This window comes from Heloderma suspectum, chromosome 4 (assembly GCF_057233095.1).
Source record: "Heloderma suspectum isolate Gila_16-S chromosome 4, 16-S_ref, whole genome shotgun sequence".
NCBI lineage: Eukaryota > Metazoa > Chordata > Lepidosauria > Squamata > Helodermatidae > Heloderma > Heloderma suspectum.
Window position 1 is genome coordinate 194796122 of NC_139461.1, and position 16828 is coordinate 194812949.

General features: G+C 46.4%; 1 protein-coding gene across 2 annotated transcripts in view; it reads right to left on the bottom strand.

Annotated features, from left to right (window-relative positions):
• BCAR3 (BCAR3 adaptor protein, NSP family member) overlaps window positions 1-16828 on the bottom strand; it is a 195204-nt gene that overhangs the window by 1704 nt on the left and 176672 nt on the right. For both annotated transcript variants that reach the window (XM_084851785.1, XM_084851786.1), the window contains 5 exons: window positions 13802-14433; window positions 6732-6847; window positions 3415-3586; window positions 1262-1373; window positions 339-551 (listed from right to left, as the gene is read on the bottom strand). In XM_084851785.1, coding sequence (XP_084707911.1) covers window positions 339-551; window positions 1262-1373; window positions 3415-3586; window positions 6732-6847; window positions 13802-14433 — 1245 coding nt within the window. The remainder of the gene's footprint in view (window positions 1-338; window positions 552-1261; window positions 1374-3414; window positions 3587-6731; window positions 6848-13801; window positions 14434-16828) is intronic.

Consider the following 16828-nt stretch of genomic DNA (forward strand, 5'->3'; position numbering starts at 1 on the left):
AGAAATAAATCATGGCAAGTACTAGAAAGGGCAGATACGCTCCTTATTGCAAGCGATAATGACTTACAAGACATGCCCAGTTTCAGCTCTGCCTAATGATAATATAAACAGACACGGCCCAGCCCAAGCTGGCAGCTTATATAGACTGCAGAGGTGCATTTGGTCTATCTATCGCCATCCTTCAACATCACTGTGCAAAGCAAGGCCCCAGAAACAAAGCAGAAAGTCCCTGTTTTCTAGGACTGCATTTCACCTCCACCCGACAGGGTCCACCTCTCCTTTCTTTTTGTGGAATTAAAAACACAAAAAGGCCCTACAGTGGTACTTCTGGCTCCTACCTGCTAGTATCCTTTCTGCATTTGTGGTGTACAGGTCAGCATTTTGGGCTATCAAGCGAGCAGTTGTCAAATGTTTCAACATTATTTCGCAGCTGTGGTCAGTGTTCTCCCACACATCCATCCCATCAAACGCAACAGCCTGGCGTTCCAGCAGGTTAACCAGAGGCATCAGCAGGGGCACAGTGACAATGTTCTGTGGAACGCATGTGGTCTCTGAAAATGAGGAAACATAAAGACCTTATGTTTTGCACCTTTACTACTTTACTGGGCTGTTCTAGTGGAACAAGTCTCCCTTATGCAAGATACCAGCAGGATTTGGGTGAGATTTTGCTCGGCAGTGCCATACTATAATACTACTGTCAATTAGTACTGGAGAACTGGGAGCTGGTACTGGTACAATTCTTCTGGTTGGTTCCATTTCCTTTCCAGAAGCATGGCTTATGTTCTTTTGGCAAGCAGGAAGAAGGTGACCTTGCCATAAACCTCTGCTGGTTGGCACCTCAGGGAAGCTTATTTATTATCTGCTCAAGTCTTATTACTGAACGGGGAAATTCAATGGGAATGACACACTATTCCTGAACAACGAGTCCGCCTGTGGCCCTTTTATTAAGTGTGTGCGTGCGTGAGCGAGCAACTGCACATGTATTCTTTATTCATAGCCTCCACAACAAAGCACTTCAGTGCTCAACGAAAGGGAAAAAGAGAATGTCCCCCCCTTCTGCATCGTTCCCACACAACAGAAGTGACCCATGAGCAAGGCAGGATGTGGTTATGTCTAATGGATTCTGCTCATTACTATCAGTGATAGGGCTTGACTTGCTTCCGCACTCTCCATTAATGAAATGATGGATGTGGCCGAAGGACTCAGGCTCCCTTGTCAATGACGAAAATTGTGACGCAGCTGTCTGCAACTGCGCACTCACCTCTTCCTTCGTGTAAGGCTTTGCTGAACGGTTTCAGCTGCTTCTCATACATAATGGCGGTTTGTGTGTAGCAGTGCCTCAAAGTGGTCCATGTTTGCTCCAGCCTTGCAACCTGCAGAGGAAGAACAGTGTAATTGTCAAGTGTTCCTACCTCCCCAAACAGCTACAAAACTATCTCGCGGAACGTGGTGCAACTTAGGCTCTCTCATACAAAGCCGGGGGCAGCAATTTCCCAGGACAGCAAGATGGTCGCACCACTTTGGACTTTTCGGCCAGGGAGGGAAGGGGTGCTCTCCTTTGTCTGCCGCTCTTCTTTCAGATGGGCAGTCTGCAGCCTCAAAGAGCAGCAGAAGGTACATGTGAAGAACTTACCATCAGACAGCCTTTCCCAGCCCGGTTGCCCTCCAGATGTACTGGACTACACCATGCATGATGCGAGTTCTAGTCCAACACATCTGGAGGGCAACAGGTTGGGGAAGGCGGTGGCAGGCTGGATGGAGCACCTGATAGCAGGGCTAAGGGCTGGGAGGGCTTCAGCCAACTGTTTAAAAGCAGCTCTTCCCACCCAGCAGATCAGCTCCCAAAGAATGGCTGCAGTAGATCTGCTCTCTGAGAGGAGCGCCTTTTCATGCAGGACTTGAGCCCTCCAAGCCCGCATGCAGTTCAGTTCAATAAGCACCACAGCCTGCCACTTGACTTGGGGGTAGGGGTTACTCCTAAGCTGATCTTGCAGCCCTGTTTCCAGGATATATTCAAGGGGAAAACACACCTTTTTAAAGGAAGTGTCAGTGAAGCATGTCCGTGCATCTTGAACATAAACCCCTTTGTAAATGCTGTTTTGGATTGCTGAAACAGAAGATGTGGGTTGGATCCAGATTGGCCATACTGTAACTGAAAGGGCTTCTTCCCTTCACTGAAGGCACGGAGATCCAGTAGGGGCTCCCCACTGGAGAAAGGGGGTGAGGAGGCTGTTACCCCTGCATGGCCACTCATGCTGCTCTGGGGAGTCCCCCAGCCCTCCAGAGCAGCTTTTCAGAAGGCCAACAAAAGATTTTAAAGGTCACCCCCCTGTCCCCTTCCTCCAGTGCAAATGGAATCTACTAAACACTACTCTGGATCCAGCCCATTGTGTGCAAGGCACTGGAAATAGGAGTAACATGGGTTAGGTAGGTCTCTGGCAAAACTAGTGTCCTGTTCGTACATCTCTTAAAATAAAGGGAACAAGCAAATGGGGAGAGGCTTAAGAGGGCAGACACAAATACAGCAACTGTGCCTGTGGGGTTTTTTTACCCAGCTAGTTCTCCTTTCCTGGACTGCAATTTGCAACACAAAACCAAAGGAAAGGCATCAGGAAAAGAGCAGTACAAACAAACGAACACATTATTCATTGTAGCGGACTCCCAAGAAAATGGTCCATGATCAGGTGGGAGATGGAGCTACATCTTTTGCCTGATGAAGGAGAAACTGCCCCCTCAGCCTGTGTGTGAAGGCAACATCCCCCCACCCCACCCCCAGTCAAGGAAACGGTGCATACAGCCCTGCAAGTGGTACAAACAAAGCAGCAGCAGCAGCTCCTGGTGGTGTTCTTTGCTCATGAGAACTGATTAAGCTACAGATCCTTCATTCTCTACTGTCTTCCCCTCTTACTCTCCCTCCCAAGAGGGCACCATCTACAGGGGAAGTGATTGGCATGCCTTTCTGCTCAGTTAGACTAGCTAGGCGGGTAAGTGTTCCATTCCTTCAACTTGGCACCCTCAAGCAGGTGCTTGTGTTTTAGGGTGAAGCCATCTCCCTGCAAAGATCCTGTCCCACTCTCCTCAATCCAGAACTGCTACAAGCCATTTTGATTATATTCAGCCTCATCCTAGGACTGAGGAAAGGGCCTTCTCAGCTGTGGCACCCCACCAGTGGAATGCTATCCCCAGAGAGGCTCACCTGGTGCCAAGTCATGTGTCCTTACCCTCCAAGTTATTTATTTAGGCCTCTTTAAGTTGCTGTACTGTGGTACCCATATGGTTTTGGATTTGCTCTCTCGTGTTAAATACAGTTTAACAGTTTCTGTATATATTCTTAATTTGTGTGTCAAAACATTTATTGTAAGCCGTCCTGAAATTCATTACAATGCATACCCCAATACAGGGATTTCCTTTTACCTGAGGCATCTCAAGGGCTTTCATTATAGCTGAGAATGCATATAGATCCCCCATGGAGTCTTTGAGCTCTACAGCAACCTGGATGATCCTGTTTAGCGTGGCAACTCGCTCTTCTAAGTTTCCTGTGCAGCCGAGGATATCCACTGCTATTCCTATTGCCATAGTATTGTGTCTAAAGGGGGAAGCAAATTGGAGACAGTCAAGGACAAGTTATCACAAGAGCCATGAGATGCCACACTCCATGTGGGACTGAATCCAAGTGAGGAAAAGATCCAAGTAGTTGGCAGAACTGAAGTGGCATCACGGTGTTGCCATCACCGCTTTGATAACAAGAATGTTGAAAGTACACGAGCACACAGAATTGCACGCTCGCCAATCTAACATTGTTAGGGCTGACTAAGGAAATGAACCCCATATGAGCTTTTAGCAATGTACTGATTGATCAATTATACGTAAATCTGTAGAAAAGAGCGCTATTCCTTTGCTTTTAGACAATGCACACTTCTGAAACAGGAGGCACCTTCTTAGAAGAGGCATTCCCTCCTGTGTGAGGGAGGAGGGATGGCACTTCTAAGACAGCACCCTGCCACCTAGGCATGGAAGGATCAAGCAGAGGCTCCACCGATACCTCCTTCCCACTTCAGCCCCCTGCATGCTGCTCATACTTCTCATGTGTTTCAGACAGTCTGCCAGCCCTCCAGGACAGCTTTTCAGGCAGCTGCAGGATTGCCTCCCTGCCCCCTTCCTCCAGGACAAGCCCATTGATTTCAATGGGCCTAGTCTAAGTATGATGAAGTCTGGACCCAACCCTTCTTTTATTTAAAAATCTGCTGTCCAGTTTAATTGGGGGCAGCTTTTAGCAACTAAAAACAAAGTTGATAAAAAATCTGAATCCAGAAAGCAAATTTCAGAAGTTGTGGTCCGTTGTTATCGTTACGATATATTCTCATCAACCTGCTGCAGTGCCCCACCCTGTGTAGCTAGTGGCTCTCTGGGTTCCCCGAGAGCTCCTTCACTGACAGTCCCAGCTACTTTGGACATTACCACTTTTCTACCTTGGAAATCTCTCTGTGTAAGGGAAAAGTCCTAAAGTCAACACCAAGATTGTCATGTGCGACACCCCTACACGCGAGACAAGTTCCTTGCACTTAGAAGGATCACATGAGATAACCGCCAGGCAGGCTTTCCTTGTTTCAGCATAGGAAGCAGCTGCTCATCAATCTGATTTGCACAGTTTCCATCTTGGGGAAGGAGGAGCAATTTCAGCAAGCTCCAAGCAGGGAGCCAGAGAAAACTTGGAGCAAATACTTTGGATGCCCAATGATTGTTTTGACAATCCTCGCCTCACTGCTGCCCGCCCGTTCGGGGAAGAAGAAAGGAGAAGGGGAGACAGTAATGCATGTGTCCAGGCATGACAAGCCTACAAAAGAATTTCAGCTCCACTGGAAGGGCTGAGGACGAGAGAACGTGCCAGCTCTCACGCTGGCAGCAGAGGGGCCAAGACCGGCACAGCAATTTAAAGATGTCCATCACAATAGCCCAGGTCATTTTGTTGCTTGGCAAGAGCAGGAAAAGCCAGTCAGACCTTTCCCTGCAATGGGAATCAGGAGCAGGGAACCATGACAACCACACAGTTGGCTGAAAACTCCAAAACTGCTGCATGTAACATTTTGGGGGAGTGTGTGTGTGTGTGTGTGAGAGAGAGAGAGAGAAGTCATAGTGGTTTTCAGTGCAGACTTTGTGGGCCCCAAAGGAGGCTTTATTAACTCGTAGGCCCCAAAGGAGGCTTTCAGTATCCCTGAAAATACATTTTGCTCTTAGATTGCTGGGATTATCTATGTAGGTGACATGTAGAACATAAATCATTCAATTCTTCAGGCCACAGTGCAATCCTTTCAGACATCTTTGCTGCTTAACAAGGATATCTTATTTATGTATGTATTAATATTCATATGCCGCTTAATAGAATGACATCTCTAAGCGATGCACATACTTATCTACCATTCCATTAAAAAAATAAAAATCGTTCCCTCTATATTTGGAAGTGATATGAGCATAATCAGAGATCTCCATGGTCTTGGGCAGAGTTGTTTCCCAGCCACAATTCCCAAGATCCCTTTCACTAGAAATATCTGGGACACTCTGCACATAAGATATGACTGTTTATGACTCCACATAGAAACATGGGAAGCTGACTTATTCCAGATTCTTTGTCCATCTTGCCCAGTATGGTCTTCTCTGACTGACAATTCTCTCCAGGGTCACTGACAGGGGATCTCTTTTCCTCACCTGCTACGTGATCCTTTTAACTGGGCATGACAGGGATTGAACCTGCGACCTTCTGCATGCAAAGAATGTGTCCTATCACCAAGCAATGCTTTTCCTCAAAAGAGTAACTCTTGTACATCCCAATCCTAAACATGTTTTAAGCCTCCTTGATTTCCATGAAATCTGCATCTGCATAAACATGCTTAAAATTACAGTGTTTTTTTAATTGATTTTTATGTTTTTATTAATGATATTTAGCAATTTGTATGTATTTTAATGTATTTTGGGAGCTGCTTAGAGATACGTTTAAATATGTTCAGTGGTATATAAATCTATTAAATAAATAATAAAATGGCCGCTTTGAAAGAGAATATGTCCAAATATTCTCTTGGGCAGTTATTTCCAAAAGGGTGCTTGGTAACTCAGCTGCCCAATAAAATTACTTCCTACTTATCCTCCATCTCTTCATAGGTATATTAGCCTATTCCCAGGTAATCTATTAATATGTAATCTATTAATCATCTATACAATCTATTAATAGCTATAGTAAAAAAAAAAAAGTGAGTAGAAGGGCGGAATTGACTGAAATGATTTTGCATGGAGTTATAAAATGAATGTTACAAGTCCCCTCGACTACAAGGAGGTCAAATCAGTCCATCCTAAAGGAAATCAACCCTGAGTGCTCATTGGAAGGACAGATACTGAAGCTGAAGCTCCAATATTTTGGCCACCTAATGCGAAGAGAAAACTCTCTGGAAAAGACCCTGATGCTGGGAAAGACTGACGGCAAAAAGAGAAGGGGACGGCAGAGGATGAGATGGCTAGATAGCATCACCGATGCAATGAATATGAACTTGAGCATGCTCCGGGAGGGAGCGCAGGACAGGAAGGCCTGGCGTGCTATGGTCCATGGGGTCACAAAGAGTCGGACACGACGGAACGACTGAACAACAACATAAAATGAATCCAAGATTTGGCTGGCGGCCAGATATTTTAACTAAACTGTCCAAGGAGGGGAAAAAACGTAAGGTAACTATAACAACATTTACCTTTCAATTATGTCAAGGCGCAGTTGGTGTCCATATGGCAATGTAATAAGTTCCAGGCCTGACTTCACTCCCATAATCCTCTTCATCTCTTCGGAGACCTCTAGTATCCTAGCAACCTGTCAAGCGCGAGAGCGCACACACAGAATGAGTCAGGATGGAAACAGGACAGCCTGAACATTAACCAAGATTTATGTATATAAAACGCTGCTCCCACTGCTGTACATGCTAAATGAGCCCCCACCTGGCATGTAAAGGCTGTCAGCTTGTGGCAGCAATTCATAACACAGGACAACAGATCTCTGACGGGACATGTCATTGTTCCGGTCAAAATCGTCACAGAGCTCCAATATCATTCTTTAGAAGCTCTCACTAGGGTTGCCAACTTTACAACCAGCCACTGTTCCTAAACATCTTTTAACAGCAGCTTTACGGGCAGGCATTTGGTTGTATCCGATGTGAGTCCTACTTCAAGTAGACCCCTTGAAATGAATGGGACTTAAGTTAGACTAATGTTGGATACAACCAGTTACATCCACACAGCGAAAGGCTTTGCCTGGTGATTTCTATTTTATTTTATTTATTTCACCACATTTTTACCCAGCTCTTCAGCTGAAAAAGGCTCTCAGAACAGCATTTTCAGATCTGTAATAAGAGACGCCCTGCCTTCAGGCTTACAATCTAAAACAGGGGTGGGCACACTTCAGACTTTTTTTTTTACTAGAACTCCGATATCCACCAGCCTGGTGCAAAAGACGTACACTTAGAATTAAAGAATTTGGCGCTCAGGAACTTGTTTGAAGTTCCAGAACTGAACAGAGCTCATTGTCCTTCCAAACAAATACCCACTCCTGATTACCAAAAGCTTATTTAAAAGAAGAGTCATCTTGTTTCTGCTATTGTGCCCAGGAATTTGAACTAAACGCAGCTCTCAGTCCTACCACCACTGCCCCGTCCCCAGCAAATTCACCACTTACCCTTCCTCCCAGCTTCCTTAGTTTCAGCAGTATAATTTAGGAAAGGGAGGGGGAGTCATTTTGTTGCTGCTATTGTTAAACAATTGGGAATCAGAAATCCTTGCAGATCTACTGCAATCACCTGGACACCTACCAGTAGATCCAGATTTATCTTCTGCCCACCCCTGATCTAAAAGAAAAAGGGATTGGGAAGGAGGAGGAAAACAGCAAACCCAGATACAAGAGGTGTTCTTTCTGACAGGGAAGGGGAAAGCAAGTTCCTTCCCTGGGCAATGCGTTGTGCCTTCAAGGGCTCCTTCACACAGAGCTTTTATCCTGTGATTGAGATTGCTCCTTCATGGAAGTTTGTGGGATCTTTACATGATGCTTTGATCATTCAAGGCGTCTCCTGCACTAAATGCCCTTTGTTCCATTTTTAAATAGATTGCAGACAATGAGCTATCAAATTACCCCATTGTGTTCCGCTTCAGTTTCCTCCATGAAAACAGTAAAAGCGGCACGAAGAGGAGCAAGATCAATGAAAGATAATGGAAGACTCAGACACAGGGAGAAGGAGGGGGAAGGGGTGGAGGGAAAGGAAGCACGTGAAAAGGGAGTAGTTGTGATCCTGCATTTAAAACGGAAGCAGAAAAGCCGCATTTTAAATGCAGGATTTTAGGCTGGTGTGCCCCAAAAGGTACAAGACAAGATAAGGCCAACTTTTTTTTAGTCAACTGGCAATCCGAAACTTGCCATCTCTTTGCTATTCCCACTTTCTGCCAGGAAGCCTCAAGAGCTGTTTTGCATAGATGACGCTATTCAAGTTTTCTTTCATAGCACTCACTGGGGTGGAACAGTTTCCAAGTTCATGGTTCCTTTCCTGTCTTAACAAAACACTGCATCTTTTGGAAACAATGTTTAATGTTCTGAGAAAAGAGTGGGGGGGGGGGAAAGAGGGTGTATACTCACAAAAGGAGGGAACCCATATAGTTCAAACTATAATTTCATGATGCAAGACAAAACTGTAATAATTTATATAAAATAAATGTAATTTACAATTGAATTTGATACTGTGGGCTAAAAGAAAAGTCTAGTGAGCTTAACCACATTTCTAGCTTTCTACTGTCTACAGTTTACGCTGCAGGTTGGTTAAATTAATATGCTGAAAAACTGCCATCAGCAGAACTTGCCCATTTGAGCACAACTATTTGGGGGGTTGACTGCTGCTAAATCATCCGAGCAAGCACTTCCAGGGTATGACCTAAAGCACCTGGTACCCTCCAGATGTGCTGGGACTACAACTCCCATCATCCTAGCCAGCACGGCCATTGGCTTCTGGAGGGCACCAGGTTGGGGAAGGGTGGTCTAAAGGCATGTAGCAAGTTCACTGAAGCTAAGCAGGTCTGGACTTGGTCAATGCTTAGATAAGAGACCACCAGGGAGCCTTATGAAGACTGCCTTGAATTTCATCACGGACAGCGGGATGCAAACATAACGACCAAACAATTGGATGGTTGCCTAATTTAATCTAATGATGGTGAGGGAGGGAAGCAGAGGAACGGCAACCACAGAAAAGCAGCATCCCATGGGCTTGTAAAGATCAAATGGAAAGGTTAATAATTCAGGAGGAGAATCTCCATCCACTTTTGTTCGGGTTCATTCTACCACATTCTACCACAGAAAACAGCACAGGACATTCATTGCACTAAGCTAAATACAGGGACAAAGCAAAGAGGATGCCTCAAAAGGTGTACTTAATGCAGTTTCTGAAAGCCCAAGGAGTCCGATGGCTCTTCTGGGTCAAGCAAACCCATTTCACCATGTCTGCGTACAGAACTGGGTTTTTGCTACCGGCAGCTGATAAAAGCTTGATAAAACTGCCCACTCATTTCCCCATCTTGTCCCATGCTTACTGAAACCCATATGACACTAAATTGGACTCAGGTTTTCCTGCTCTGATAGGAATTCTGGGTAGGATGCAGATCTGCCCCTCCACAAAGGGAAGGGTTCCTTTGTTCACAGAGGGAACCGAGGTCTAGTGGGGACTCCCCAATGGAGGAAGGGGGCAGGGCGGCAATTTTTGCAGATTCCTCCTTCCCTTAGCAGCCCCCCAGCGCTGCCTCCCTTGCTGTTCTGAAGGGTCCGCCAATGTCCTGGAGCAGATTTTCCAGGCCACGTAGCACTGCAGGAGGAAGGGGAAAATGGCAAAAATAATTACCTTCCCCTGCTTCTGCTTGTAGGAGCATCTAGTTCACAGAGTCAATTCCAAATCCATTCCAATATTACACACAAATCAAATCCCACCCATTCACTTAATACCCCCAGCCAAGTCAGTTGGAGGTAGTATGGCCCATTCCTAACAAAAGGGGTATGCTGGTGAAACATGGGTGTATGCACCTTCCCTTGCAAACACCATATTATCCTGATTTGTACAAGCATTAGAAGCCATCTATGCATATTGTATTTTAATTTTTGATTTTGTAAATGGCTTAAGAGATTTTTTTTTAGATATGGTAAGTGGAATATTGATGAGGAGGAAAATAGAGGTCCTGTGTGACATCCGGTGGCCTGGTCCCCCCACCCACCCCCGCAGACGTACTACAGCTACAGGCCTGTGACACTACTACAACCTTTTTGGTCAAGAGGCAGATGAGAGAAACAGCTAGTATGTTTTACAACCTCCAGCAACAATCCTTATGACTCATAATGGCAGTCATATTTTACAGCATTATCCAAGTATCCAGCATCAGCCTCATTAGGGACCTCTAGCCCCTCTGGGCTGTAGGCAGGTGGCACAAAGTGTCATTAGTAACATTATCTCCCCTCCCTTAAAGATGGGCCCAAACGGGCTATTTGGCTTAAGTGATCTCATCTGGAGACCTCTCCTGTGACCGTGGCGAACGTGATGTCAGGAAACAGGCAATTCCTCTAGTGCCCAGTTGAAACCTAACATAAATCTAGATTAAGCTCGCAGAGTGGAGTGCTCTTAAGTAATGAGGAGGAGCGCTAGAGAAAGATCACCTCACTCCCAGCGCAACAGACCACAGCTGATGCCCACTTGATTTACACAAAGAGGCTGTTGATTCTAACAAGCCAGTAATAGCTTTAGGGGGAAGTGTTGGAAAGGTGTCATTGAACTGATGACAGCAAAGGGGGAAAGATCAGGGTGGAGCTGTGGGGAGGTAATGCCATTTGACACTCAGGAGGTTACTAGGAAGGGATTCAAAGTGACAGGTCATTTTCACAGAAAGAGAGTTCAGGAGATGCCACAGCAGGAAAGATGGCTTTTAATATAAATAAGCCCCCTTTTGCTTTCAGATATCAGCTTCACCAGCCTCTAAATGCCACACATACAAGAGGTACTTTTTATCGCAGTAGTTTGGGGCTACCATTGCTGGTTTGTACAGCATTGCCAATGCTGATCCTGCCTGTATATTTGGACTAGCCATTATCAGCATAGTAGATGGGCTGGCTTATGGACTGCTGCTGAAATAAACCTGATTCTAGAAATGTCCTTACAGGGCATCCTCATCAGTAGTTACTCCCAGGATACGTCCCTGGGTGTATCAAGAACAGCTGGTAGAGTCCACCCCAATTAGGCTTTACTTCAGGGGAAGGCAACCTGGTGCCCTCCAGATATACTGGACTACAACTCCCATAATCCCTGACCCTGCTGGCTGGGGCTTGTGGATGTTGTAGCCCATTTGGAGGGCACCAGGTTGCCTTCCAGTGCTACCTGGTTTCCGTGATAAGGCTTTAGCTGCAAGGAAAAGTCTGTACTTCATTTTTTCAAAAAGGCACGTCTAAATATCCTACGACATTCCTCGCAATGTCTAAGTTATTCATTTGTTCATTAATTTATATCCTGCCTTTCTGCCCCCCAAAATGGCACTCAAGGTGGCTCAAAATAACATCCAAATGCAAAGCAACATCTTAATTAAAACACAGCATAAAACCAAATGAAAGCACAATTAAATACACACTGTCGAACACAACACTGTCCCTTGCAAAAGCTTGCTGTTTAGAATGCGGGGTGTTATTCACAAGTACACCTTTTGCCAGGAAAATCCAAATCCTTCATTCCCATAAAGAGAAATAGCTCCACATATTTCAAAGGCAGCTTCACTAGAGGGCAGAGTTCACATGCCAAGAGTTCCAGACCAGGCTACCTTGGAGCCCACGGAGTTATGAGCTGACTTGCTAACTTCCTCCAAGAGGACCAGATGCATCAGGAGCCAAAGGTCATTTGGGTTTTTACCAAAACTAATGAGCAATCTGTATCCCAAGAAGAAATGAACACTACTCTCATGCAGGCCTGTCTAGCTCTTAACCCTCTCCTGCCATTGCAAAGCCTGAATTATTCCCAGAAGGTCTACTGAACTACCATGACTGCTATCTCTTTATTGTGTGCCATTCTATCTTTCTAAGGCCCAGAACAGACAATATTTTAAATGTGTGTCTAGCAGCTACATCTCTCTCCCCAGCACATTTTTAGTCTAGAGTATGTGCAGAGCTTCCAAACTGGATGAGGACTCTAGCACAGGGTTAGGGATGGTGGTTAAAGATCTGGATCAGCCTCCTTGAGCCTACCCTAGCATAAGAATGAAAAGCTGCTAGACACAAGTTTAAAGTAATGTCTGTTTTGGCTCACAGAATCCTAGCTCAAGAAAGAACCCCAGCAGCCTCCTAATCTAAACTCCTGTCTTGAGACAGGAAATCTGATAGTCATATCAGACAATGGATCTGTTTGCACATAATAGGGGCAAATTGTGGGTTAATTTGCCCATGATTTACCTGGTCACATGCCTAATGCATGTCACCGCCATTTTGAATATGCAACCTCAAATCGGCTAAACTGGAGGTTATTTTGTGACATGCAAACCCAGACACTATGTGTTAATGTGGGCTGAATAACCCACAGTTAACCTAAGAACTAATTATGTATTATTTCTGGGTTGTTTAACCCACGAACAACCCATAGAGTTTGGGTTCACATGTCATGGAATAACCTCCAATCAGGCCGATATGAGGCTGCATATTCAAAATGGTAGCAGCATGCAACCCCACCAAATCATGGCTTAATTAACATCCCTACAGATGTTTGCCTGGAAGTCAAACTTTTTAGGAACCAGGTAGAAACTCTTTTATTCTCTGTCCTGGGCTGTTTCCCAGATGTTGCTGGGTTTTTGCTAGTTTTGCAGCTGCTTTTTGATATTATTTCTTTATATTTGGAGATTATATCATATACTTATTATATTATATGTGTGTGTCATAGATTGTGTCACATTTGTTAATGAAGTGTTTTAAATACATAAATAAAAGAGTAGTGCAGTGGTTAGAGTGTTGGACTGGGACTTGAGAGACCTGGGTTCTAGTGCCCACTTAGCCATGAAGCTCACTGGGTGACTTTGGGCCAGTCACTGACTCTCAGGCTACACCTCACAGGGTTGTTGTGAGGATAAAATGGAAAGGAGGAGGACCACATGAGCTGCCTTTGGTTCTTTACCAGAGGAAAAAAGGTAGGACATAAAATGTAATAATAAATAATAAATATTCACAGCTTGTGCTATTAAACAACCAGGTGCACCTGATTCTGGCTGTTGTTAGGGGTGCATGAAAGCCACTTACCTGGTCTCGCAGCTTTTCGTGGTGGGGGGGAGGCGCTTCGCTGCTCTCCCCCCGAAGTTCAGGCCGGGGGGAGGCTTCCCGCCTCGCCCGGCCGAAATTCAGGCTGGGGAGGAAGCACCTCGCCTCGCCTGGCCGCGAAATAAAAAGTTAAAAAAAAAAAAAAAAAACGCCCCCGTGATAGGCTGTGTGACGATTAACGTAGCCTATCACGGCTAGATCTGCAAATCTAGCCGTGATAGGCTACGTTAATCGTCACGTAGCCTATCACGGGGGCGTTGGGGTTTTTTTAGTTTTATTGGAATGGCGGCGGCGGCAACCGGTCGAAAGATCGGCTGCCGCCCCCGCCAACCCTAGCTGTTGTGCAAGACAGGGCACTAGTCTAGATGTACGGCCGGATCCGATCAAACAAGGCTGTTTCTTTTAAAAGGACAGTCTTCCTTAGGCTTGTTTCCATTTATTATTTTTTCTAAAAGAAACAAATGGTTTTACCTTGCAGTCCATCTGAAGAATATGCCGTGCGATGACCTTTGCATGGTTGTTAGTGAACAGCTCCTTCACCCTCTTCAACATTGCTGTCTCCAAGGGTTTGTTTTCCAGGGGAAGGAGCCTCGACTCAAAATCGTTCGGCCTGAAACCAGAGACCATCTCGAGAACCGGCACAACAAAGGCGCCACTCTCTTTGCTCATCTCCGTCTGGGCTGCGAGCAGGTCCATGGAGCTCAGCAGAGAATCACGGTCATCCAGAATCAAGTAGCTCGTTTCAGAATGCCTGGATGAACGTGTCCCATTCTCCTGCGTTGTCAGATGCTCAACAAAGCTGTTCTTCTGACACAAAGGTTGCTTTGGCGCCCGGCCGTCTGCGGGAATGGACATGTTCAGTTCACAATACAGGGTCTCTGGACCGTGTGCTGGCCTCAGTAAAGGCACTTTGCTGGGTTTGGGTGGAGGTTTGGGGTACAGCTGGCTGTCAGAACCCCGGAGGACATCACAGATTTGCAACTCGGAGGCGAATCTCCGGAAGACCACAGGGCTCAAAGCTGGTTCACTGCCAGTTCGGAATGCCGGAGACTTCAGACAAGGGCTGGTTTCGGCCTCAGTTCCCTGAGATGGATACCTTGAACCTGGAGGTTAAAGCGAGGGGGGTTGAAATGTGCAAGTGTTATTGAGGTATCAAATAACAAGAGAGCAGAGCTTCATCAGAGAGATGGGGGAAAGGGGGGATTCCCAAGGCCACACATGGCAAGAAGTGGCCAGGAGCTGTGGGAGGCTTCTTTTCTCATGCCAACAGTTCCATGGGTGTGAAGGATGAGGAGGGATTGGAAGCCCACAGGTGTGGCTTGACCACAGGCTGAGTCATACAAAAGGTATCACAGGGCAACTTACTTCTCCCCTCTGTTTTCACATGCGAACATGGTCTTGTGAAAGCGCTTGCTCACAAAAATACTAGCTGATTTTCAAAGCTGTTAGGGAGGGATGCAGACAAAATGCATTCCTAGAGACAAAGCTAGTCACAGGGCTGGAGTCTAAGGCAGCCTTCCCCCAACCTGGGGACCTCCAGATGGGTGGGGAGAATGGGAGCTGTAGTTCAACACATCTGAGGGCACCAGGTTGGGAGAAGGCCAGCCTAAGGTGAATCCATGTGAGCTGGAGACCCCAAACACAATGTTAGGCCCCAGGAACTGTACGCAGTCTGGCCAACATGGCCCCAGCTGCCCAGGAAAGGCAAAGCAGAGTCAGAGGAGCAAATCACAGCGGCCAAGCAGGGTGGTCCCTGGGAGCTAGAAGAACAGAAAAGAGCTGGTCCTAAACCAGCAACATAGAGCCTGGGGCGGCCTATATGGGAGAAGGTGGTCTCTCACATAACTTGTGGGGTAATTTGTGATCTAGCCAGAGGGAAAGGTTTTTTAAATGATAATTTCAGCCTGCAAAAATGGAGGGGATTCATGAATTGACCTGCATGTTATGCCCCAAAGAACTTTGCATCAGCAGGCAGGGGCCCACCTTCCTCTCCAGTGGCTCTTACATTTGCCACTCCTTTCCTTTCTGTTGTTGTCTCCCCCGCTGTTAAGTTTGATTTGTAAATTCACTGGGGCAGGGGCCTGTCTTTTTCTTTGTTACTTATGTTACAGTGTAAAGAGGCACATACACTGCAGAGAGACCATGCGAGGGTGTCCAAGGTACCAGGAAGAATGAATTTCCCTACCAAGGAAGTGGGAGTTGGAAACTATTGTCTCATTAGTATAGGCCAATTGTTATGTAGCCAAAGCCATGCACAACAGGATGATATAAGCAGGCTCAGGAGAACCACAAGGTTTGCAGAAGTACAACAACAAAAACACTTTAGGGAAAAAAACCTAAGAGGGGGAAAAAACCTAAAGCAGCTCACTGAGAACAGAGCATGCTCAGTGATCACAGAATGCTGGCTGACTGTTGGCAAGCGCGTGGAATATTGGGAGAGCAGGGAGTGGAATGGAGAATCTTTGAAAGGGGCACTGCTGTCTGTCTGTCTGGAACCTTGAACAGGGGCACTCTACGCTGCAACATTTTATTGCAGATCCTACTTGTCCTCTTTCTGTTTCGCAAGGAATATAGCCATAAGATCATTATTTTTTAACAAGTACACAGAATCCTTCCCCATCCCCAGGCCACCTTCCTTCTCTGCACATTGCAATTTACTCATGATCTGGATAACTTGAACAGCTTGGATAAGGACCATGTTATCCTCCTGGACCGCCTGGAGGGGTTGGGCATTGGAGACACCGTATTGCGGTGGTTCCGGTTCTTCCTCTCCAGCAGGTACCAGAGGGTAGCACTGGGAGAGGAGGTTTTGGACCTGTGGCCACTCACTTGTGGGGTGCCACAGGGTTCCATCCTCTCCCCGATGCTATTTAACATCTATGTGAAGCCGCTGGGGGCTATCATCAGGAGGTTTGGGGTGCGGTGTCACCAATATGCGGATGACACACAGCTCTACCTCTCATTCAAATTTTCACCAAGGTTGGCCGTAGAATCCTTGTCCAAATGTTTGGAGACGGTGAGTGGCTGGATGGGGAATAAGCTGAAGCTGAACCCTGACAAGACCGAGGTACTTTTGGTGGGAGACAAGAGGAGGCTGGGGGATGTTGACCTGGTGTTGAATGGGGTACGGCTACCCTTGAAAGACCAGGTCCGCAGCCTGGGGGTCATTTTGGTCTCCCAGCTGTCCATGGAGGCTCAGGTGTCGGCTGTGAGCTGGACAGCCCCCATGGACAGCTGCGCCCCTTCCTTCTCGACCATCTGCTCCCATCGGTAGTACATGCCCTGGTCTCCTCTCATTTAGGCTACTGTAATGCGCTCTACGTGGGGTTCCCCCTGAAGACAGTTCGGAAGCTGCAGCTGGTACAGAACACAGCGGCTCGCCTGATCAAAGGCAGCCGCCGGCGAGATCACATTACTCCAGTGCTGAAGGAGTTGCACTAGTTACCAGTTGTTTTCTGGGCCAAATTCAACGTGTTGGTTTTGACCTTTAAAACCCTA